This window comes from Drosophila bipectinata, chromosome 3R (assembly GCF_030179905.1).
Source record: "Drosophila bipectinata strain 14024-0381.07 chromosome 3R, DbipHiC1v2, whole genome shotgun sequence".
Lineage (NCBI taxonomy): Eukaryota > Metazoa > Arthropoda > Insecta > Diptera > Drosophilidae > Drosophila > Drosophila bipectinata.
Genome location: NC_091739.1, coordinates 22,099,028 through 22,122,861, shown reverse-complemented (window position 1 = coordinate 22,122,861; position 23,834 = coordinate 22,099,028). Strand labels below are relative to the sequence as shown.

Genomic DNA, 23,834 nt, shown 5'->3' with positions numbered 1-23,834 from the left:
CTCCCAAAGAAGACATTAATAATGTGTGTGTTTTTCTGTCAGTTTTTGTTTTCATTTTTTTTTTTTTCTACTTTCTTGCTTTTCGTTTTTTGTGGCCCCGTGCGCATTTTGAGGTTAAGGTACACCAATGTCACTCTCATTCATTCCATATCATTCCTCGCATTCGTGGCGAGGCATCGCGAGGCAGCAGTAACAGCAGCAGAAACAGAAGCGCCGCAGTTCTCCTTTTTGGCAAGTCATTGCGAAAGTGACCCAGTTCTGGGCCGACTCCACATCCACATCCAACTCATCAGAATCATGAGCATCAGCATCCGCAACCGCATCCGCATCTTATCCTTGCCGGCTACCTGGTGCCAGCCAAGCCGAGCAGTTCATTGATGCAGATGAAGATGCGCGTGCTAGCGGATACTTCCTGGTAGCGCACTTTTATGGACGCGAATAAAACACACTTTAATTTCGGCCATAAACCAGACTGGGACGAACTTCGTTCTACCATCGCTTGACGCCTTCCATTGTGCATTCCGCTTAACCCTTTCACCCAGCCAAGTGCCTGTCCATGTGCGTGCAAGTGTGTGTGTGTGTGTGTATCCGAGCCAGGCTCATTATGTTGGCCATAAACGATCAATTGTCTCGTTTCTCAATGAAAGTTTTCACTGAAATAAGTTCTACCTGAGTATTCAGAAATGCGCGGGATTTCCTATTTATTAATTACATGTATTTCGAAATGTCCTTTTGAGTTTACTTTTTTGTAGCCTACATCTTGGCGCTAGATTGCAGAAATAATGAGATACTTGATATTTATTTTCTTAGGTATTTAATAATACCACTTTTAATTTGAAATAGTGTAAATAATGTAACAAAAATGTAATGCCTTTGTTAATACAGCATTTAGACCCAGATTTCATCGTAATACCATTACACACCAAACATTTCTGGTGTCTGAACCAACATTTGGCTAAGCCTTTATGTGCACTTCTAACAACCGTAATGTGCTTAAATATTTAATATTTTTATAGTATTTCACAGGCAATTCAAGTGGCTTTGGCTCATTTGTGTCTGCGATGGCGCGGGGGGAGCGCATCACGCTTTTTTTGGCGTAGACTCTTCTGCAAATAGTAATGCCAGCAGTCCAAAATGTGTATTTATTTACCTTTTAGTCATTTATCTATTTATTTATTTGCCTTAAAAGCGCGCCACTGTAGGTCGCTCTGAATTCGCTGTCAACGGCTGTCGCTGACGTTTCGGTTTGCTTTCGGTTGGCTTTGCAACGGTGCGATTTGATACAGTTCGGCTGCACTCGGTGGCAAATCGGGTCTAAGCCATGCTCAAACTTTTTAATTAGTTTCAATTGTTGGCGCCCGCGCCCCACGCATCCCCCAAATGGATATTTATGGAAAATATTTGCTTTGCTGCTTTTTTTCCCGGCGTTGTTTTGATTTTGTTGCTGGTGGTGTTGTTGGGGAGCTGTTGATATTGCTTTAAAACGCTGCGCTTTCTGTTTGTTTTAAGCATTTGTGTGACGCATGCGCTATGTGGCAATGACTTTACAAAAATATATCTATCAAAGCATTTGACCAACATTTCTCAGATAGATGACGTCCACCGACCGCCGCCGCTGGCATGTATCCGTATCTGCTGCTGTCGGTGTCGCGGCCGCTGTATCTGTATCTATATCTATATCGGTGTATTGCCATAATATGTATAATATTTATTTTTATTGTTATTATTTGTTATTGTTGATTTATTTGTTTGTACAATATTTTCACACAAATTAAAATACCCGGCCGTATCTGAGTCGCCAACATCGCCACCATCGGACGCCGGGCATCAATGTCGTTTAATTTGTTTTTTCTTTGTTTTATTTACTTTTTATTTTTTGGCTTAACCCAATTATCGAGGCTCATTAGTGATTATTTAATCGTTTGCAAAAACACAAGATCGCAACGTTCTAATATGCACAGCAAACAAAAGTTGATCTTGCAGTTTAGGCGTACAGGTTTATTTGGATTTGAATATTTAGGTAAAATAATGCTTATTTGTTGAAGATGGATTGACCCATTTTTATTCCCCTTTAATAAAAGTATTATTTAGTAAAACTTACCCACTCGTCAATTAATGGGAACTTCCATAAGTTAGGAGTCTTGAATAAAACTGTTAAGTGGAAGCCTGTGCTTTTCTCAAATATTATTAACACTAAATGAGTTGACTTACCGGTTTTAGTTAGCCATTGAATCTTGTTTCGGATCTTTGAAGTTTTGATTATTAATTTCATGGAATTGTTTATTTAGTTTCTGCTCTCATGTATTTTTCCTCAATTTATGACAGCGGTTTTACCTTTTATAATAATTTTGTTATATTTTCAAATGTATTTTTCTGAAGTATGATATTAAAATCTAATTTACTTTCTTTCTAATTTAAATATTAAAATGTATTTGATGGAGTTTTACCTTTGAATTTTTGTATCTCCTGGTTGTTTTATCCGTAGGTTTGTTTGTCGTTATCCGTATCTCTTGGCCCGTGTGTATCTGGGTCTTTTGTATTGCGTGTGCCGTAATGAGCGTAACCATAAAAGCGTCTTTTGTTTTACGACCGCATTGCGCGCGTGTTTACCGTAGAAAACAATGCCAATTTTATGGCTGCCCCTGCCACGCAGACAATGCCCCGGCGAACCGCATCCCGGCCAGTCCAGGGTTACAGCATCCGCCGAAACACCTTTCCAAAGGTGATACCGAAACTAGAGCAGCCGACTCGAAGGGGTAAAGAGCTAGCGGGTCGCCGCATTCTAGCATTAATTGGAACGCGACAGACAGAGGGCATCGGCTACACTTAAAAAAAAAAGGACAGTAGGACATGTTATATACTCTTTTAAATCAGAGTTGATATTATTTAAATAAAACCGCAAATCCTTAAGATAGCGTCAATCGAATATATTTCTAATTTTAAGGTGTTAGGAGTCTATATGAGAAAATATTGAATATTTTATGAATTAAACTAATTATTACAGTGTTTAAGTATGTGGAGTTCTACAGGGATAATGAATATTTCCTTCGGGATCATAAAATCTGCTGGTGCTGGACTGGACTCTGTCGGCTCTTATCTAAATTAGGATGTTGCTTGTTTGCGGCCGTGTCTGCTCATCGCTTGCATTATTTGCGTAGGTGTTTCATTTCCGTTTCACAATTTAACTAGCGATTGTTCGCAGGCATACTCGGCATACTCGGCGCACCTTTTCCCAGCGCCTTTGCACCCCGAGATTTTCCTTTTCCCTACTTTCACATGTGATTTCCTTTGTTGTCTTATCAGTTTTGGCGCGTCAGTCGTCGGCTCCGTCTACGTCTTTGCCGTCATCGTGATTCACATTTTCCCTCTGAACACAAAACTGCACTTCTGCGAGGCTCTTGGGTCTTGGATGGATTCACTCGCTGCAGTTCGACCCAGCCGAAGGGAATTTGGCGCATTTGGGGTGCGTGCCTTATCAGAGCCGGAGCTACGACATTAGATATCGCATAAATCAGAGCCTAGTCGTGGTTTTGCTTGATTATTTCCATTTTTATCTATTTCGCTGCGGTTGGCTATAAAGTTTCTGGTTTTTATCTTTGTGCAAACACAGGCAAGCAGGGCTATTAAGGCCCCGGCGACCTTATTTCCTCTGGCTCCAAGAAAACAGCGAATTCTATTCTTTTAATTAAAAGGCCTCAAGCGCGTCGCCTCCGCTAAGGAAGCAATTGCCAAACATTGAGGTCAGCATGGCAACGGAATCAAGTGGGATAAGTTATATGGGATCCATAATGGGTTTGGACTACAGGATGCTAAAAATTTTGTTAAATGAATTGCATTTGGAATGGTATTTATCGCCTTCCACACTTGAAGTTAATTTTTAAACAAATTATTTTGCTAAATTCAGTTGAAATGGGTTGTATGATTAGAGGACCCGAGCCGGTTGCTCCCACCAAACCTGTTTATGCATCGACAAGAGACCACTACTGCCCAAATTGATCATGCCAAAGAATGTTTTGTTCATTTCAATTCTCGGCCGAACGTTAAGATTTGTTTCTGTTCGCTCCTTTCAAAATACTCATGCAACTTAGCACATGGCTGCTAATTATTTATTCGTTGCCAGAAAAATTAACTTTCCAGCAGAAGGCATGGCTGTTGCTATTGTTGTACGGCAGGGGCGACAACAAGACTGCTGCCAGTTTTACTAAATAAAACCCAAAAAGTATTTTTTATCTACCTATCTATCTAACAATATGCCATGGACTGAGCCCGGGCCCAGAAGCCTTCCGTCCAATGACGAGCGTAGCGGGAGCCGAAAAGCTGTCAAATTGTCGAAAAAAAATTATTGTTATCGTGCTTCATGTTATTGAGTGGCCATGTTCACACGCAGCGCATTTCCAGCCAAGTCTACGGCTTCAGCTAAAGATACAGATACAGATACGGCGACAGAGATACATTTGTATCTACACATGTCCGTGCAAACAATTCAATTAATTGTTGTAGAGCGGAATATGTCACATTGGGGATATGGATGGTTAATTTTGGGGAAAGAGCTGGGGAGCTACTGCCTTTTCGGTAGTTTATTGATTTACAAGCCGACCCGCTATCGCCGATAGATGCAAGTAGTTTATATACTACACTACTCCACACACTACTCACTCACATGTTTATGGGTGGCGTCCTCTTCGAGTATCAAACGGAGGGACTGGAACTGGAACTGACTTATCGCTGTGGCGTTGTGATTTTTTGGAGTGTCGAAACGCCATAGCAAATATGATTGGAGCTTTATTTACTCAGTCCCTCCGATTGGGTCTTAATTACTTCCGAAAACAATGACAACGATGACCAGTGGCGATACCAGTGGACTGAGAGCTAAGTCCCAACGCATTAATCAATTTACAACGAGATTTAACCGATGGCATCGGTAAATAATAAAATAAATAAAAGCGCCCATAGACAGATACTCGTACAATTTGAATACCGGTTTTGCATTTTCTGGCTATCATTCATAAACTTTTGCCCGGCTGACATGAAAATTAGCTCTTCAGCCAAGGTAGACAGCGCAGATATCTCTGTGATGGGAGCTGGGTGCTGGGTGCTGGAAGATCGGATCGTATCGGATCCGATCCAATCCGAGGCAAAGCCACAGCCAAGACAAGATGCTGAAGAGCTGCAGACTGGGGAGACTCTGAAGACCTGAAGAGCACCCGTCCCCACGGCTGTTGATCATGGTGATGACTGCGTAAAAACGAAAAGTAAAAACACCAAACTGGCACACAGCTTTAGATGCTTGAGATGTGTTGGCCGTTTGTGTTAATCCCATCAAGACCCAGCACATTATGAAGTAGCAACACTAGCAACAATAACACAAGCAGCAGCAGCCGGAGCAACATCCAGTCTATGTAGCAGAAACTGGAGCTGGAATCCGACTCAGAGACGGAGTCGGAGTTGGAGCTGCATGTTGTGAGTGCTCATGTGCTCCAATGGAGGCTCCATCTCCATCTCTACATCAACGGCACAAGTGACATAAGTGGCGCTTACCCGATGATGCGTGCGCATCCAACAAGCAGCCAAAAGTCCAACTCCAACTCCAACTCCGATTCCGACTCCAGTACCAGCTCTGGAGCTTGTCTTCATCGTTTTGTAAGAGTCATCATCGCCGTCGTCATCTGGGTTCGGTTCGTCAGTTGATAAGAATGTGTGATGTGCCATGGAGTTGTTAAAAGCATCACCGCTTCTGCTCCGTTCACGATGTGTGTGGTCCATCGATTTCTATTGATAAGAGAATTTCGGATATCGCTGCTCCATGGATTCTACACCTGGTAATTGTGGTTTTTTGACCAATGTTTTTTTCATAGTTAACCAGATACACAGAAAAAAATGTAATATAAACTCTGGTTGTTACCTTTGTAGGAAAAAATAGATGTCCAATCATAGAAATCAATGGAAATAATAACAAGCCTTTACCAAAATTATATTCTGACTGGGTTATCCTTTCCATAGCTCTAAGAAAAACTTAAAAATAACAATAAATGTTTAATTTTGAAAATATTTAGATACGAATTTTCTTCTGTGCACTTATGACGTGACGGGCCGCTGACGTGCCAAGTGCTATTGAAAATGGCAAGTCATTGGCATTTCAACTGGACATGCGGCACCCTTGTTAGCCCGAGCTGTCTCTGGCTCAGACTCTGGCTCAAAACTCTGACTCCGTCTGTAGCAGTGACTGTTACCGGCCGCCGTAACATCCTTCGACGCATAACGGGCTGGACAGGATAGTCAACTCCATCTCTTCCCTGTTCAAGGCCCTGCATGATGACGCAGCGAAACGGCAAAAGCGTTAATTTAATAATGGCCAAAAAATGGAAGTCAGCCAGTTACAGTAATTTGGTGCAATACCAAATACATGGTGGGTCTATCTGTCGGGAGGTGTGTTTGTTTTCCTTGTCGCTTGCTGCCCATAATTGTTACACTCGGCTGCACCAAAGTCAAAGCTACAAAGTCAATGACATCCAGAGCAAACAGGCCAGGAGCCATTGCTGGCAAAACCGAAAGTTTAAGTCAATCAATAAGTGAAAGGGCCTTTTGAAATACGTTTGTATTTGAAGGCGTATTTGGGAGAGAAGAAAGTACTTTATAGGATTCGAAAGGTTTCCGATAAGGACATCAAAAGTTCTTAATTTTCTAAAATTAATCTATAGATACGAAAATCGTTGTTTACCCAAGTATAAGTGCCATTAAAAATCGTACCTTTTATTGCCCTCCACATTAATTTGCTAGACAAACAAAGTTCGCCGGGTATTGGATCGCAACACTTCATAAATAGTTTGCACTTGACAGCTACTGCTGCAGCAGCTCCCTTAGATTGGATGGATCCCCCCCAGCCTGGTGAAGAATTATAGTGTGAAGTTCTTGTGATTCACTGGCTCTGGTCGGTGCGAAATCAAAGAGATCTTCAGGCAAGCGGCGGCCAAAAGCATCATAAAAATTCTGGATCTGGTATCCACCAGCAGAGTTCATTGATTTTCTGTTGGGCAACTCAATCAAAAAATACAAAAGGAATCTAAAGACATAAAACCGAAGCGAAGAACTTGGGAAAACGCGCACGGCGGTGGCACTCTATTAGCACCTTTAAAGCACAATTTACAACAAACATTTACAACTGTCAATTGGCAACAAAGCATCGTCCATCGTCGACCGGCCAAAAACATAACATATATCACAGGGCCGAAGAGATTGGACCGGGCCGTGGATGAATTAAGGATACAGGTCACACGGCGCACAAAGGGACCGCCGATGAGATGGTCGGTCTTTCGGAACCGAAAACCGAGTTTGTGGAGCTGACGAATTGCCGGCAATTTGTTAGCATTTAACAAAACAACTAATGTGCGACTGGGTCTCATCGCCATTGATGAGTACGTGGATCAAGAACATTTAATATATACATGCATGTGTCACATCTTGTGTGTGTGTGCCTGTGATGGTGCATTTTAAAAACGAAATTAATAAAAATTTCACTTGAATTGACAAAGTGCCCGAATGCCGTGACGTTCAACTGACGACAAGTGCCACTTGACAAGCTGCCGAACTTGAAATTTTTTTTCCTTAACAGCAGCACAATATTTCATTGTTATATAGAAGTCTGACTCCTTGTCTGGTTGAATTCGCCGGTTAGCTGTAGCTATAGCTGGAGCTGGGGCCGGGCTGATGTTACCTGTCCGCTAACCTCGTCCCACAGCTGGCGATTAATCTTGACATTGAGTCGCTTACTCGCACAGATGCGAAGACAATGCCAATACCTGGCACATATAAATGTTCCATTCGATTCGATTGTTGACAATAAATAATTTAGTGCGGATGATGAGTGTTTAGCCTAAGAGGAGACTCTCTCACAGTCTGTCCGATGGCGATTGCATGTGAGATCATTATCAAGGAAGCTCACGTGCAGAGCACGCGGCCGCTGGCCACGACAAGTGCCAGGACTCGATGCACAGGACGACTACAGCGATGTACAAATAGACTCCCAGGCCACAGCTTGGTGCTTCACGACAAGTGCGGGTCATCATAATCAGCGGCATCATTATCGACATCATCACAATGAACCGCAACTACTTTAATTACATAGTTAGCCGGAGGACATACATATTACACTATCTTACAGGTTTCGCAGACTTTTGAATTGAAAAAAGTGAGGGTAATATAGTCCTTTATAGTCCTTAGTATGCAATCTCCACAGCTTCACAAAAACACAGCTTCTCACCCAAAAAAATAATAGTTTTTATGGATATTAAACTAAAACTTTTTTAAGATATTATATTTAAGAGTCAGACGTTTATTGGAAGTGATTCTTGGCTAGAGGATTCATAGTAAACCGAATTTATTGAAAACGGGCCTGATTCAAGATTCACTAAACAACTCCTAGTGAAATGTCATCAAAATAAAGTTTTAAGGCCCATCCCGTTTCAAATCCTGTAAATCCTAAATATGAAAGAATTGAATCTACCCCAATAAATTCCCTGAATACTCAATATCCCTCAGACATTTAATAAAATACAATTCCCCTGTTGGACAGTGTTAGTTGAGGTTAATAACTGTAGCATGCCGTGGGCGTAGGTCGAGGGGTGTGCCGGCCGGCAATTGAAATGCAAAGCTCGCGCGTGTGTGCGTGAGTGGTGGTATCGGTATGGAAGTGGGCTTCGAGCCAGGAGCCTTGAGCGTATTGCAAAATTCAGTTTCATTCGATGGCAAAGTTGAGCGTCTCGCAGTTCAAGTGCCAGCCCGCCGGGCTATTGACAAAAATCAAAACGAACCAGTTGGGCGACTGGGCGGCTGGCTCATTGGGATCAGGCCCAAATGGCAAGCGCTTCTCAGATTTTATCTCAGTTGAGATGACGCTGTCGGTTGGTGGCTTATCACGGCATCAAAACAAATTCGTCTGAAATTAATGCGGAGATTTGCTTTCATTAGGCGGCTTGCCGGGTGCAAAATGTAACTGTTGGCAAACACAAAAGGAGAAACCACCGAACCCATCTCCTCCAAGCCCGCTCTGAGCTGCGGCTAATCCCTTGGCAAAACTTTTGGCTGGTGGAAGGTCGTCGAGCAGGTCTAACCATTGTAGCCTCACCCATTCACATCAGTACTCCCAGTACCGTGCCCATCTGCAGCCCCCGACTCCGGCACGTGGCCCTCAATTGTTACCACCCCCAGCCACCCAATACTTGGGAATCGCTTTTTGGGCTGCGTCATCGCTTTACATCGCTGGTGAAGAGCTGCGTGCTTGTATTCTCCTAATGTGACAGTTTAATTGCAGGTGAGGCGCAGGGGTCACGTGGCCAGGGAAGCGTCGCTGATGCAATTAGACTGCCAACGACTTTCCCATTGTCCTGCCGTGACTTCTCGGTCGTATGTGCGGGTGTCCTGGTATCGCTTTCGGTGTCCGGTAGCTTCAGTTCCGATCCATTGTGCGGGTGCAGTGCAGCACACCTGGATTGAGCACTTTTCAGGTCCTTTGCAGATGACTTTCTAACCTCTATTGAAGAGATAGATTTCCGATTCTTCAATAGTCTTCACTTCTTTGAATAAATCCATTAAAAGTCCTTTACTTGAAGACTAACATAAGGACATCCATACCATTTCTATTATGGTATCCCCCAAAAAAATGGTAGTCCTAGGGGACACCTTGCCCCAATTAGCCGTTATTATTTTGGGGACCTATTTTCAGGGACTCGCCCTAAGAGCCCAATATATCAAAGGCGTATCCTAGCCAGGACCACCCCATCCATCTCATTCTCTTTCGAGCACCAGCCAAAAAAAACTTTCTCACATTACATCACGGGCCAGCGAGGACAACTAAAACAACAACAGCCACTGGAGCGTTCTAAATGGACACCGGCCGACATCGTTTAATATTGATGGACATTGTTTGAGCTCTTTATGATGGGAAAGTGAGGCCACCGCTCTGGCACTGCCTACGCTCTTGCTCTGGCTTTTATTGTTGGTGTTGTGCTTCAAGTGAATATTTAATTAAATTGTTTTCTAATAACCACGCGCAACTTTGTCGGACTCGCTACACGCGCCCGCAAGCGGCAAGCGGCGGCAGGACACGCGGCAATCGGTCCGGTCCGCTACCAGGCCAGGCCAGGACACACCTTGTTGTGCCAACAACATTAGCAAGGGCCGAAAAAAAATAGAAAAAAAAACGATGAAAAAGGAAACGAGAGCGAATCGGGCGGAGCCACCCCTTTTCTGCGTATCCTGGTTCTAATTTTCCAAATTACGCACCATCAATCATCGCTAGCTTTGATGAACGTCGATACGGCGAAGTGGATGATGTTGATGATGACGTTAGAAACTATGCCACATGACCCCCACCCGGTCCAACCACCCACCAGCCAATCCCATGGCGCAATCACTTGAAGCCAGCGACGTTGCGGCAGCCGCAAGGAAAAATTAAATTAAATTTCAAGTGGCCGCAAGAACCTGCAGCTCCTGCCGCTCGTCCTGGGACCCAGAATCCTTCATCCTTTAGCCATGGGAAGTTATGATTCTACCACTGCTGTTTTCCGTCGTAATTAACGCTAATTGCGTTTTGCCATAAGCCGGACTTTTTGACTTTTCCACGTGTTTTTCGGATTGTCCCTAAGATTTTCCCACCTAATCCTTAGTCGGGTCTGTGTTTTTGTTATGGCTTGACTTCGGCCGGTAAAAATATTTGTGTTGCATAAATAAGCAAAAGATAATGCCGATCGGAAGTAATGTTCCGAAGAGTTTTCCTGGGAAGCGGACTTCCAAAGCCAGTATCTCTGTAGGGGCTTAGTCCTGGGATGGTCAATCGGCGGTTAGATAACTCATGACTCTTCCATCCGATAATTGAGACTGCACTCCGGATAATGAAAATGGTCATCGAGATGGGAAGTCGCCAAAATAGGAAGGCCTGGGGGCGGTAGGGGTCGACATAAGGATTAATATCGCAGTGCAATTAAGAGCTCAATCACAGTGATTCGACTTGGGTCGTGTTTGCCTCCCTCTGATTACATTTATGAAATTATTATTGATGTTTGGCAGTGACCACTACCCAATTTCCTCCAATCCTATTCAGCCCCCCCTATGAAATCCACCCCAAGCCAATGGCATTTCCAATTTCGTTGAGTAGCCCTGGCTCTGATGGCTTGGACACTGCTTGGGCCGGCCTAGGCTGGCCATTTTGATTGAAATGCAGACACAAAATGCTGGCAGGCAGCCATTATATTTAAGCTGCCCACGACATGCGTGTGTGGAGAGACAGGGGCGGCCAGAATAATAGTCCTGAGATTTAAAAATAAAGGAAATTTTAAATTTCTAGAATTAACTACTTTACTATTAGATTTTTTCGTATTTTTGGTAAGTTAAATAAAAATTATAAATCAAACATAAATCAAGAAGGGCCAAATTCATGATATAGTGAGAAATGATGAAGGTTTTTGAAGGACGTTAATTTATTTCTATAGAGATTTAATAAATAATTATATTGATTATGGGTTTAATAACTAACAAAAACATGATTCAAAAAAATAAATCCATCAAACGTGTTGATAATATAGACTCTATATTATAAAGTAACAAATTTAAAAATCAAGAACTCTTACGTTATATCCCCGATCTTAGTCTATTTAATTTATAAATTTTACCATTTCAATTATCCATTGTTTTAACCAAGGCTGTATGTGCATCCTATATCTTCTCACACTAATCTGTTCTATGTACACAGTTGATTTTCCTGCCTCTCACCCTATCCGATTTATGGGAACTTTCCTCCATACATAAGTAAGAGCCCATATGATTTCATTCATATGCAGAAGAACTACGCTTCTCTTACCCATCAAGCCCATCATTGATTTGCAATGACTAAAATGTTTCAGCCTGATGATGGGTTCCCCACTCCTGGCCGCATCCACGACGGCAGGAACCCACCACCCAGCCAGCCCATCATCGTTGTTGCTGTTCCGCTCTGCCTAACTGCCAAACATTCCCCAAATGCCGATGTGCGTGGCTGCGTGTGTGTTTGCCATCGTTTTTGGAAATATTATATGCTCATACCTCCGTTTTCGAGTAAATTGTGTAAATATTTGCGCTCGTAAGTGGATTGGAGATGGATGAGTCTATCAACAGAGAAGTCGGCGTCGTCGCAGGCAGCGCCGCTGGCATAGCCATCACCATTTTGGTCCCTTACCCCCATTCCCCAGATTCCTGATTGTTGTATCCTTTTGCTTATCACTGCCCCTTTGCTCATTGGAACTACGTTGGTCATTGGTGGTCAAAAGCCAAATTTCAGGATGTTGTTTTCTGTGTTCTTGACATTCTTCAAAATAACAGAGAATTTATTTCAATAAAATTTAAAACCAATTGCACAGTTTATAGCTGGAAATAAAGGGACGCAGCATAGCAGTGATCACATTCCTATTTGGTGCCAGATGTACCGGCTTTTTCAGATTCTTTCTCTGGTTCGCTTTCGGTGGTCTCGCCTTCCTCCTCATCATCATCATCATCTTCATCACTTTCATCGTCGTCGTAGTCTCCATCAGACTCTTCCTCATCATCGTCGCCATAAGTGGCACCTCCATAATAGCCAGAGCTGCCACTGGCTCCTCCATAGTAACCACCATATCCGTCCTCGTCGTCGCTGCCGCCGCCCTGTTGCTGGCGACCAAATTTGTGCGAACGCGTCGACATACTGAGGTCCTTCGTGACCGAGGTATCGTAATTGCATTTTGGACATGGAATGGCCTTATTCTTGTCGTACTTGAAGCCCTTGCGGCGCACATGATCCTCGCAATAGCAAGTCTTGCAGCGCAGACAGGAGTACTGACCCAGTCGGTTGCACGATTGGCACTTGTAGTTCTCCGACTCCAGAACCTAAAAACCAAATTTGGATTAGGACGAGTTTGAAGATAAGAGTTAGGGAAACCCACCTGGCAACTAGCCTGATGCTCAAACTGGTCGTCTTCGCACAGGAAGCCATTGCAAAAGGAGCACTTGAAGATACGGCCACCGTGCTCCCAGACGCCTCGCTCGCATTCCAGGCAAACGGCGTTCTGCAAGGGGCAGGTGCAAGCATGTGTTTGGAGGCACTTGCGACCGTGGCAGACCCACGCCTCACAGAAGTCGCAAATGGCACCCACCATTCCAAGACCGGTGGTGTACACCCCAGGATGCTTCACCACACAGTCCCCAGTCTTCAACATGCACTTGATCTTGCCGCATTGGGCGCATATCGGGAGTCTTTGCACACTCTGGCAGAAGTAGCAGAAAGCTCGAGACTTTTGCTTCTTTTCGCACTTGTCGCAGTCCATTGGTGCATTGCAGGGGAGATCCGCCAGCGGCGTTTCACGGCTGCGTATCTCCTTGAGGCGCAGCTTCTGCTTTTCAGCCTTTTTACGCTGGCCAGTCTTTTTTTTCGGCATTTTCTAAAATCGAATAAATTTTACTTTCCTTACGTGTGCGACAAGTGTGACCACACAAAGGGCGCTAGAAAATACCAGTCTGAATTAAACATGTTGTGCCAATAATAGTTTTTGAGGCTTAACTTATTGGATATTTTTATGATTATCAAACATAAGTAAATTTCCGAAATGTTTTCCTAACATAATGAATTCTTAAATTAAAAAATAAACATACATTTGAATTTTATCCCACTCTTTGAAGCAGTGTGGCTGTTCATCCCAGAAAGAAAAATACCTCATAATATGTTTCGTAACTGTGCTGCACTTTCACATTTTTATTTTTTAAAGGTTTTCTTTAAAAAAATAAAAAATTTTATATTTTTTTAAGAGAAAGTCAAAATAGTTGGGTAATTTAATACATTTAAAAAATATATTTGTTCCACTGTGCAAACCAGTGTGGCTGTTTATTACGAAAAGCACAATCCCTCACTGAACAAAATCTTTGCTGATGTTTCCGGTTTTACTGTCACATCATAAGATACTTTTTCTACTTGTGCTCTGCTCGGCACCAGACTTCACAATTTTTTGAGATAGAATTATATTATTTAAAATCGAATAACTGAAAAAAATATCAAATATGGGAGGCCAAAACGATAACCAAAATGGAAACTCCAACGGCCACGATGATGTAAGTACACAATTCCCAAATGAAAATTCTTTGCACGCGGGTGTCTCACCGGTCGCCATTTTGAAAAAAAGAAATGAGGTTAGGGGCTCCTGAGGGAAGAAATCAATAATTTGCGTTTTTGTTCTATGTGTAGGAAATCACTGAGCCGGAGCATATGCGCAAATTGTTCATCGGCGGGCTGGATTACCGCACCACAGACGAGAACCTGAAGGCGCATTTTGAGCAATGGGGCAACATCGTGGATGTGGTGGTGATGAAGGACCCACGGACCAAACGGTCCCGCGGCTTTGGCTTCATTACCTACTCGCACTCGAGTATGATCGACGAGGCGCAGAAGTCCCGGCCTCACAAGATTGACGGCCGCGTGGTGGAGCCCAAACGTGCAGTACCTCGCCAAGACATCGATTCCCCCAACGCCGGCGCCACTGTGAAAAAGCTGTTCGTTGGTGCACTGAAGGACGACCATGATGAGCAGAGCATCCGCGACTACTTCCAGAACTTTGGCAACATCATCGATATCAACATTGTGATGGACAAGGAGACTGGCAAAAAGCGAGGATTCGCCTTTGTGGAGTTTGACGACTATGATCCAGTCGACAAAGTTGTCTGTAAGTGGCTATCTATCATGATTTTCATAGCTTATGGTTTTGTAGGACAGTCCCAGCTCCGCATAGCAATGCTCGATGTGCTCGTGCGCCGTTTGCGACTGTTAGACTAATTTTGCTCATATTATATCTTTGTTGGCTAGTCATACTTAATGTATAGTTGATGAAAATGTATGGGCCACAACTACATACATATGTACATCGTTGGAGAAATTGTGGGGCTTCACAGCGCTGACAAATTGAGAGGTTGATGTCCATCACCTGGTCAGTTTTTCCTCGGAACGCTGTGAGATGAATTAAAGCGTCGGCTAAGCTATGTTATGCGAATGTAACTATATACCTTTTCAGTGTAACACGCAGCCTCGTTACAAATCACTTATTCGAATTATTTGGTCCATCCTCCACAGTCCCAGCTCCGCATAGCAATGCTTGATGTGCTCATGCGGCGTTTGCGACTGTAAGATTAACTTGGCTCATATTATATCACTGTTAGCTAGTCACTCCCAATGTTTAGTTGATGAAAACGTATGTGCCACATTATAATCCTTGAGAAGACATTACTGGGCTTCACAGCGCTGACAAATTGAGAGGTTGATGTCCATCACCTGGTCAGTTTTTCCTCGGAACGCTGTGAGATGAATTAAAGCGTCGGCTAAGCTATGTTATGCGAATGTAACTATATTCCGATTCAGTGTAACACGCAGCCTCGTTACAAAATATATATTAAAGATATTTGGCCCATCCTCCACAGTCCCAGCTCCGCATAGCAATGCTCGATGTGCTCATGCGGCGTTTGCGACTGTAAGAACAACTTGGCTCATATTATATCATTGTTAGCTAGTCATAAAAAATGTATAGTTGATAAAAATGTATGGGCTATATTTAAATATATTTGAGTAGCCTGTAAAGGCTTCACAGCGCTGACAAATTGGCAGGTTTGAACTACAACACCTGGGCAGTTTTTCTTCGGAACGCTGTGAGATGAATTTTAGCGTCGGCTTAAGCTATGTTATGCGAATGTAAATGTACCAATTCAGTGTAACACGCAGCCTCGTTACAATACAATCTATTATTTACATATTTTTGGAACTAATTCCACAGTCCCAGCTCCGCATAGCAATGCTTGATGTGCTCTTGCGGCGTTTGTGACTGTAAGATGAAAAACCAGCCAGTATTATATCACTGTTGTTGGTGCTTTGCTGCACCAATGATGAAAAAGTATATGGCACATTATATCTTAATTATAATTTTATTATATCTTACATTTAATGGCTTACTAATTTCCCTTTTTGTTTGGTTATTGCAGTGCAAAAGCAGCATCAGCTGAAGGGCAAGATGGTGGACGTGAAGAAGGCCCTGCCCAAGCAGAACGATATGCAGGGCGGCGGTGGAGGTGGCGGACGTGGTCAAGGCGGCCGAGGTGGAAACCGCGGCGGCAATATGGGCGGCGGTGGAGGCGGAGGCTATGGCAACCAAAACGGAGGGGGCAACTGGGTTAGTTGCGTGCCATTGGTGCATAAGAGTGGCTAATTATTTCTGCTAATTGACATTTCAGAACGGAGGTGGCAGCTGGGGCAACAACCGCGGTGGCAATGATAGCTGGGGCAACAACAACTATGGTGGCGGCAGCTACGGGGGCGGCAATAATGGCTGGGGCAACAACGTGGGTCCCTGGGATAATGGCAACGGCGGTGGAAACTATGGCGGCGGCTCCAGCTGGGGCAACGGAGGTGGCAATGATTTCGGGGGCTACCAACAGAACTATGGCGGTGGTCCCCAGAGGGGTGGCAACTATGGCAATAATCGCGCGCAGCCCTACCAAGGAAATTTCAATAAAGCAGGTGAGTCAAAGTCCGAGTAAACTTTTTTAGTAATGCCATCGACCAGCACTGAATTATAAGAACACCACTAGAGTTTGGCAGATCATTTTCCAAAAAAAAAAAAAAGCTTCGAGACACTAGCTTTAGCGCAAAGACCAGTTCAATACGAATTGTAAACCATCCTGGGTTTGTTTTTTAGGCGGTGGCAATCAAGGAAACTATGGCGGAAGCAATCAGGGATTCAATAACAGTGGAAACAGCCGAAGATATTAAGGGGAAGAAGAGTCAAGGTGAGAAAGCCACAACAAAAAATACGCTTTAATTAACTAGTCATGGACGCAGATGACGTTAGTCTTGTAACTTAGCAACCACTAATCAGAATGACCAGTATTTGGTCGTTTCAATTAATAAGATTCTTGTTTTGTTTTAATCCAGGCGCTATTTTGGCCATTTTTAGTTTAGTTCTTTTGTTGGTAGTTGTAATAGCATATGAGACTGAATAACAGACTGCCTAAGACAGTCCCAACAGCCACCACCTAACTCCACAAAACTTACTTAAGCATACGTATTATTTTAGAGAAAAACAAAGACAACAACAATTAAGAACAATTAAGCTAAACAATTTTTTTAAATAACGTTTCTCATTTATCGACATTTTATAGGTAATAAATTAGAAGTCGCTCAGTATAATCCCAAACAAAGTCACAGTCAAGTAAACGATACGCAATTCAATGATCACTATCGGGCATGAACGAACGTTCATAGCCCTCAGAAGTTTTCCGTTCCGACCACCACAAAGCAAACGAAACATGCAAACATGACAGGAGAAGATCAGGATCAGTGCAGAGCAGTGCAGTGCAGTTCAGTCTTAAGGAGCTTGATTGAGACAGAACAGATTGAGATATCAGAGCAGAGTGCAGAGTGAAGAGCAGAGAAGTGTGTGAGCTAAGCAGACTAAACAGAGATCTTTTTGAAGAGTCGCACACAGCGAGCAGCAGTACACGAACACATCAGCTGGCCAGGATTACATTCGATTTGTTTGCACTACTTGCTGACCATTTGCATAAGGCGCATCTATCTCAACTGTCCAATCTCCCATAGAATTATGACCCAATTTCACATTGTAGCCTCTGACATAAGTAATATTGTAATTTAGAAAACAAGCCCTACAGCTAAACTTTTGTATTTCCACCAACTGACCTATTTACCTATTACCCAGCGATACAGCGATAATTGTCTAGCTACATATATGCGTAAAACTTCAAGGCGACAGTCAAAGGATTGTTTATTTGGTTGTTGATCGGTAGACTGACTGTCGCTGGCCTCTTCTGATAATCAGTGCAGAACACACAACCTTAAATCATGTATTACCTTTTATGACTTTCACTAGACTAAGTTTTAATAGTTTTAGTAGAGCGTGCGGGGCGATCTTTTCAGCAGTCGCTCGCCGTTCTAGTTTAGTTTAATACTTTTACTCTTCAAGTTCTTAGCGAACCTGATCGTGTGGACACACAGACTTCTTGGCATATGACGATACGGAAGAACTTTGCCTCCAATGTTTAGATGTAAATCGATCCAAACCAAAACAGCACTTAATGTAATCTATACCTTCTAGAAAGCAGTCTATACGCAGTCTGAGGTCAGCGCAATTATACATACAAACTTACATTTTAATGTAGCGAAAAAATACAAGATTAAAAAATATTCAATTGTACAGATATTGTATCTTTAGCTTAGACTTAGTGTACTGTATTATTGTAGTGTCCACCACAGCAGCAGCGAAAGGAAGAGGAGTGCAAGGAACAAGCAAGTAGAGTCAGCAACAGTATTTACCTATTTGTATGGCAGTGTTTATTGTGGGCGGGCCATCCACCAGTTTCATTCGAGAGTTTCGTTATCCGTCTAACAGGTTTATTTTCCCTCGATTTTTGAACTGACTACACCACCCACCCCCATGTCATTTACAATTCAATGTATATTATTGTAATTTCTGTTGCAAGTCGGCTGAGAAAAGTATGCGAGGCGCTGAAAGAAGGTCGCGGCGTTGCTGAAACCAGCCCCGGACCCAGGCCGGCTCACTTGCTTTAAGTACGCGCCCAGGGAGAGATTCCTCCAGGTGGAGCAAGGGTAAGTTTTCCAGGTAACCTTTGAACTTTCAGGAAATTCTAATATCCGGCAGAGGAATCATCATCCAGTTCCACACTGAAGCGGCTTATATAAAATAATGTAACATTTTATTTTATTTATTATTTCATTTTTTTTAAATAAATTAAAAACAAATACATAAAATTTAAATTTGTTTTATTGGGATTTTCTAGTTTTTAAGTTTAACAGATGCCCAGTGTGCACACACTCGATAATTTTATATTTGCAGTGTTGCCAACTCTTGGTGGTCATCGCAGTGAAGGCCAAAAAAATTGCTAGATTTAATTAAAAACCAGTAAATTAAAATAATTGGATAACTAATATTATATTTTTGGATTTTGTGTTGATTATTTTAAAATACTACTTCGTTAAGTAAATTTCTTAAGTTTTCCCAATTTCTACCTCCTCGGAGCTCAAATACTTTCCAATCTGTGAGGACATTTATTTGAGACGTACTGAAAAGAGCATTTTTAAGCTCGTTGCAATTCTATTTGAAAAAAATGTTATTTCTCAACAAGAAAATGCATAGCGGGCTCCTGCAATATAGTGGTTCCAGTTTTAGGTCATGAAAAATAGCTAAATCTAACTAAAAAAAGCTAAGTTGGCAGCACTGCATGTAACAGCCCAATGCCCGCCCAAGGGTTAAACCATCAGCTGTTCAGCCGCTTTCTTGCTTGCATTTTTTGGGGGGCGTAAACTAACAAATTAATGACTGAAACTAACTTAAACAGAAGCTAAAAGACGCAAAATGGATTCTTTGGCCACGCGCACTCTTCCATTTGTGTATAAATACAAGAATCATGAAGGCCAGGACTGCGAATCTCGACTGGATGTGACATTTCCGTTTGAACAGGAGGATTTGGAGTCTTGTGTGACCCAGCTCATGAGCCAAATGGATCCAATGATGCGGATATTGGACGAGAATATCAGTAGGTGTTTTCTAAAGCTTCTTCTGATTACAGTGGTATACAGTGGTATTTTACAGACTTGGAGAAAGAGTTGCAGGGCTTCGTAGACACCGAACAACAAAACTTTCTGGACGACCGCGCCGAGAATCTTTTAAATCAGGTGGCCAAGGAGGAACTGGACGTGGAAGCCATTGTGCGGGATACCGAGCGCAAGTACAAGGACGAACTGTTGCAGTTTGCCGACCGCATTGGCCCCAGCGACGAGGACATTTTCGCCCAAAGTTTTCATCGGCTGGTGCACTCCTCCTCTCTGGAGGAGATTCTGAAGCGCGAACGGGCCTATGCCAAAGTAGTATCTGATATGACGGATATGATGGACAACGAGGTGGAGACGCTGAATCACTCGCAGCAGCAAGAAATGGACAGCCAAATCAACCAGCTGGACATCACCACCACCTCCGAGGATATCAACAACTTGCTGGCCCAGCAGTACACCACCCAAAACTATGTGCGCAAACGCTATGAGTCCGAGTTGGAGGCCATGATGGGTCATCAGAAGAACGAGTACCGCAACTGGATCACCAGCCAGGTGAGCCAGATGTTCCAGGTGTCGCCGGTGGCTACTCCACTGGGGAATCGCTCCTCGATGTTTGTCTCGCAACAGCCCTCGATGGAGGAGAGCTTTACCATTCACTTGGGCTCTCAGCTGAAGCACATGCACAACATCCGCATCCTCAGTGCCAATGTCACGGCGCTTTGTAGCCCTTTACATGCGGAAGAGAGCTTAAACGGGTTGAATATGGCCCTGGGGCTATACTCTAGTTCGTTGTGCGGCGTTGTGGTCCTAACGCCCTCTATCCAAGCCCAGGCCAACAAAAACATCATTAAAAACGCAAACAAGTCCACCGAGTTTCACTTCGACCAGATCGACGCTCAATTGGAGAACATCGAGAAACAGATTCTTAATCTCAGCACTGGCGACTCGAATGCTTGCAGTGGTAGTACCAGCAGCAGCAGCAGCGCCGAGGGAAATTCTGAGGGCAGTGTCACGCCTTCGCCGACCAAAAAATCAAAGCCCCGATTGAAAACGGGTGACTTTTTTATAACAAAACACTCGAATCTGTCGCAGTCCCACGTCATATTCCACCTGATCTCGGACGAGCCAATCAACAGTCCCAGTGAGATCAACTCGCGCCATCCGGTTATCCTAGGCTTACGTAATATTCTCAAGACTGCCAGTAGGCACGACATAACGACACTAACCATTCCGGCGTTATTGCGGCACGAAATGAGCGAGGATATGACCGTGCAATGGTGTATAAGGCGAGCGGAACTGGTTTTCAAATGCGCCAAGGGATTTATGATAGAATCAGCCTCATGGGGTGGAGCAGAACTAAGGTAGGCCAACACGATTACCCATAGAATTATCTTGTTAATAGGATAATAACTACTTGCAGCACCCTTCAATTACTACTGCCAGACGACATCTCCGAGAGCTTGTTCACCACACTGGCTGGAATGGTGCCCAGCGTTTTCCATGTGGCCAACCCAAAGATACTTGTGGACACCAACAAGTGAACTGATTACATTCCTCAGCATAATTTATACACGACACATTTAATTATTTGTATGAATATACAGTTTATTCAGATTCAGAGTTATATATATGTATGTATATGCTTCGGTATTCGTCGCTTCGCTCAAAAAGATGTTTAACTTCAACACACTCAGAATTTTCTGTAAATGTTCCTGTATCAATTTTTGTCAGTAATTCATCGCAACCTTTTTCAAAACTACAACACTACAATGTATAAGTACATATTCTCATATATATATATATTTATATTATAAGGTATAGGTATCATGTGTATATTACTTCCAAATGTAAATGTTTATCTTTGGTTTCGCCCCTCGTCTAATGCATTTCGTGTAATGTGTGTGTCTTGTGGATTTTAATTAAGTCTGTTCGTTTATCTCGATTATGAATATAAAAATGGTACTTTGAATAACTCTGATCGTTAACTTGTAAATACGCTTTTGAAATATATATATATTTTTATGTATATCTAAACAATTGTAACTCTTGCGGTATTCTTTAGGTTTTGTTAACAATTAATTAGGTTTTGTTCATTAACATTTCGCTGTTTAACTTTATGCTTCGTTTATTTTTTGCTTATTATTTTGGATTAAGTCCGGTGCGTTGTTTGCCGTCTTCTGAGCTTTTCTGCTTTGCAGTGGGGAGTAGAGTATTCAGAAAATATTTGATTAGTTGATTCAGCTGTGGATTTGATTGGTTTGTCCGGCTTAGGGGTTACATAAAATTAGTGACAAGATTTAAGGTACAGGAACGGACCGCTTTGAGTTAAGATGCGAGCAATATAATACACATATACTATATCTCTTGGATCTCGGCGTGGTATCGAAAGCATGCGCATAGGAAGGAAAGTGGTTTTTGGTACTTTTTTGGGAACTGCATCAAAAGAATTGACATAAACAGCTTAATTAATTGTTAAAGTAGCTCGTATAAAAAATTACGTTGCTATAGCCGTCCGCCAAAAAATGTTCATTGGATTTTATGGCTTTCATCCGACAGGATGCTGTTTTCGATTAAATTATTTCGTAGTTGAATTGCTCCGGTTAACTGGCTAAATAAATAGATTAAAACTAATTCTGAGAACAGTATCGGGATCTGAGCTCTCTTAAGTATACATTCGTTTCAAGTTCTATTTAAATTTCGTTACTTTTCTCGCTACGTTTGAAGAAGTCATCTACGATTCGCATGCCAAAAGTGTAAGGTTTCCTATATATGAGGGGGTTTATCCTAATACTTGGGGCGTGCCTTAAACTACGTGGTGTGGGTAGTACCTCTAAGTGTATTTAGTTAAATCAGAATAATATTAAAAGTTTACTAAAATTGAAACTATCACAAAAAAACAAATACTTTCTCAAAAGTACAAAGGTGTATAACTTAAATAAATCGTGTTTTAAGGATTGAGTATGCAAGTTGAGTGAGTTTTTGCGAATACATCAATGTGCAGTCCAGATTATTTCGCTACTGGGTTTACATTTGGCTCTCCTTGCGCCACTGGAAGGTGCCAGACTTGACGCCAATGCTGGAGGAGCCCTGATTGCTGCTGGAGGAGAGTATGTTGTTGGTGCGCCGGATTAGCTGGGAGGCAGCATCGAAGCGACTGCGAATTAGCCGCATCGCCGGGTTGCTGGAAACACCGCTTCGCTTGCTCTTGCTGTGGATGCCGAGAAGGAAAGGATATTACATCGAGGGTTTCAAAAGGTTAGAGGATCTCACTCACCTCGAGGAACTGGGCTGGTTTTCCTTAAGGTTGCCCAATATAATGCGCATGTGCGTGTCCCGCGCGAAATGATTATCCGGCAGCGGGGGCTTGGCACCTCCGCCACTAGTTCCGGCTCTGTCATCATCCACGAAGGCGTTCAGGCCAGGCAACTGCCCAGGTGAGCTCAACTCGCTGCTGGGCGAATGCGGGGGCGTAGCGTACAGAGGTGACATGCACTCCATGTCGTACATGTCCGCCTCGTTGGTCATGTTGGATGCTATTTTGGAGGATAGTTTCCCATTAGATAGGGTAATTGATAGCTTGATGGTATTGGGCTTACCAAGCTGATGCTCGCTGAGATCAGGAAGAACCTGCGAGTGTCGCTGACCTCCCCCGACGTTGGACTTGTGGCCCCCAGCCGCTGAGCCGGAGGCGTGCTTCAAGTTAACCATCAGGTTGTTTCGGGAGCTCAGTTTGCTTTGTCGCTGCAATTGCTGGGTGAAGGTAAGTGGCGCTTGCTGTTGAGATAAAATATTGAAAAGTTAGCCATAGTCTTCATCATCTCCACATATTCTCCACTTACATCATTGCTGCTACCCGTGGACTGACTAGAGATGACGCTCTTGCGCTTGTGCAAACTGCTCGTGTCCGACTGCATGGTGTTTTGGTAGAAGTTGTTGGAGCTGTGCGTAGAACTGGAGGCATTGAGGGCGTGCAGGTTGCTTCCATTATGCACTGTGGCCGTGGTGGCCGCCGAACAGACTGAGGAGGCGGATGCGTGAGCCGGATACGGGGCCAAGTTCTGGTGCAGAGGCAGCGCTGGCGGCTGATCCGGAGATCTTAGCATGCTGGCATGCGCATGGAACTTGGGTTCGTTGGGATTGCTAGCTTCATCTAAATGAGGAAAGGAAGGGAGTGGAACAAAAGGGAAAGCATTAGTATCACAGCAAGAGACTTCTC

At 43.2% G+C, this 23,834-nt stretch overlaps 4 protein-coding genes across 7 annotated transcripts in view; 2 read left to right on the top strand and 2 right to left on the bottom strand.

Moving 5' to 3' along the window:
• Positions 1-12,325: 12,325 nt before the first annotated feature.
• Positions 12,326-13,510, bottom strand: Noa36 (zinc finger protein 330 homolog Noa36). The gene is made up of 2 exons (XM_017237318.3): positions 12,945-13,510; positions 12,326-12,888 (listed from the first exon to the last, which is right to left on the bottom strand). Exons 1-2 carry the CDS (start codon positions 13,434-13,436, stop codon positions 12,433-12,435), a joined length of 948 nt encoding a protein of 315 aa, XP_017092807.1. The 5' UTR covers positions 13,437-13,510; the 3' UTR covers positions 12,326-12,432.
• A 431-nt stretch (positions 13,511-13,941) lies between these two features.
• Hrb98DE (Heterogeneous nuclear ribonucleoprotein at 98DE) lies at positions 13,942-18,817 on the top strand. 4 transcript variants are annotated; one of them, XM_070280766.1, is made up of 6 exons: positions 13,942-14,103; positions 14,237-14,711; positions 16,015-16,202; positions 16,264-16,549; positions 16,728-16,818; positions 18,529-18,817. In XM_070280766.1, the coding sequence occupies exons 1-5, from the start codon at positions 14,053-14,055 to the stop codon at positions 16,799-16,801; spliced, it is 1,074 nt and encodes a 357-aa protein (XP_070136867.1). In that variant the 5' UTR covers positions 13,942-14,052; the 3' UTR covers positions 16,802-16,818; positions 18,529-18,817. The 4 variants fall into 4 exon arrangements, with proteins under 4 accessions (XP_070136867.1, XP_017092852.1, XP_070136868.1 ...); XM_017237363.3 differs by lacking the exon at positions 18,529-18,817 and adding an exon at positions 17,191-18,242; XM_070280767.1 differs by lacking the exon at positions 16,728-16,818.
• A 489-nt stretch (positions 18,818-19,306) lies between these two features.
• On the top strand, positions 19,307-21,178 carry LOC108122626 (FERRY endosomal RAB5 effector complex subunit 3). The gene is made up of 3 exons (XM_017237315.3): positions 19,307-19,602; positions 19,659-20,979; positions 21,039-21,178. The coding sequence occupies exons 1-3, from the start codon at positions 19,422-19,424 to the stop codon at positions 21,157-21,159; spliced, it is 1,623 nt and encodes a 540-aa protein (XP_017092804.2). The 5' UTR covers positions 19,307-19,421; the 3' UTR covers positions 21,160-21,178.
• A 1,251-nt stretch (positions 21,179-22,429) lies between these two features.
• The window catches only part of LOC108122625 (ankyrin repeat domain-containing protein 50), a 28,019-nt gene continuing 26,614 nt past the window's right edge, over positions 22,430-23,834 (bottom strand). The window contains exons 3-6 of the mRNA XM_017237314.3: positions 23,458-23,768; positions 23,215-23,392; positions 22,893-23,151; positions 22,430-22,826 (exon numbers count right to left, since the gene is read on the bottom strand). Of these exons, the coding sequence (XP_017092803.2) occupies positions 22,643-22,826; positions 22,893-23,151; positions 23,215-23,392; positions 23,458-23,768 (932 nt within the window). The 3' untranslated portion in view covers positions 22,430-22,642. The remainder of the gene's footprint in view (positions 22,827-22,892; positions 23,152-23,214; positions 23,393-23,457; positions 23,769-23,834) is intronic.

Coding starts and splice junctions, on each gene's coding strand:
- Noa36 (XM_017237318.3), bottom strand. CDS start 13,436: ATGCCGAAAAAAAAGACTGGCCAGCGTAAAAAGGCTGAAAAGCAGAAG. Junction 12,889..12,944: donor AGCATCAGGCTAGTTGCCAG/GTGGGTTTCCCT, acceptor TTTGGTTTTTAG/GTTCTGGAGTCGGAGAACTA.
- Hrb98DE (XM_017237362.3), top strand. CDS start 14,053: ATGGGAGGCCAAAACGATAACCAAAATGGAAACTCCAACGGCCACGAT. Junction 14,104..14,236: donor ACTCCAACGGCCACGATGAT/GTAAGTACACAA, acceptor TTCTATGTGTAG/GAAATCACTGAGCCGGAGCA. Junction 14,712..16,014: donor TCCAGTCGACAAAGTTGTCT/GTAAGTGGCTAT, acceptor TGGTTATTGCAG/TGCAAAAGCAGCATCAGCTG.
- LOC108122626 (XM_017237315.3), top strand. CDS start 19,422: ATGGATTCTTTGGCCACGCGCACTCTTCCATTTGTGTATAAATACAAG. Junction 19,603..19,658: donor GATATTGGACGAGAATATCA/GTAGGTGTTTTC, acceptor GGTATTTTACAG/ACTTGGAGAAAGAGTTGCAG. Junction 20,980..21,038: donor TGGGGTGGAGCAGAACTAAG/GTAGGCCAACAC, acceptor AACTACTTGCAG/CACCCTTCAATTACTACTGC.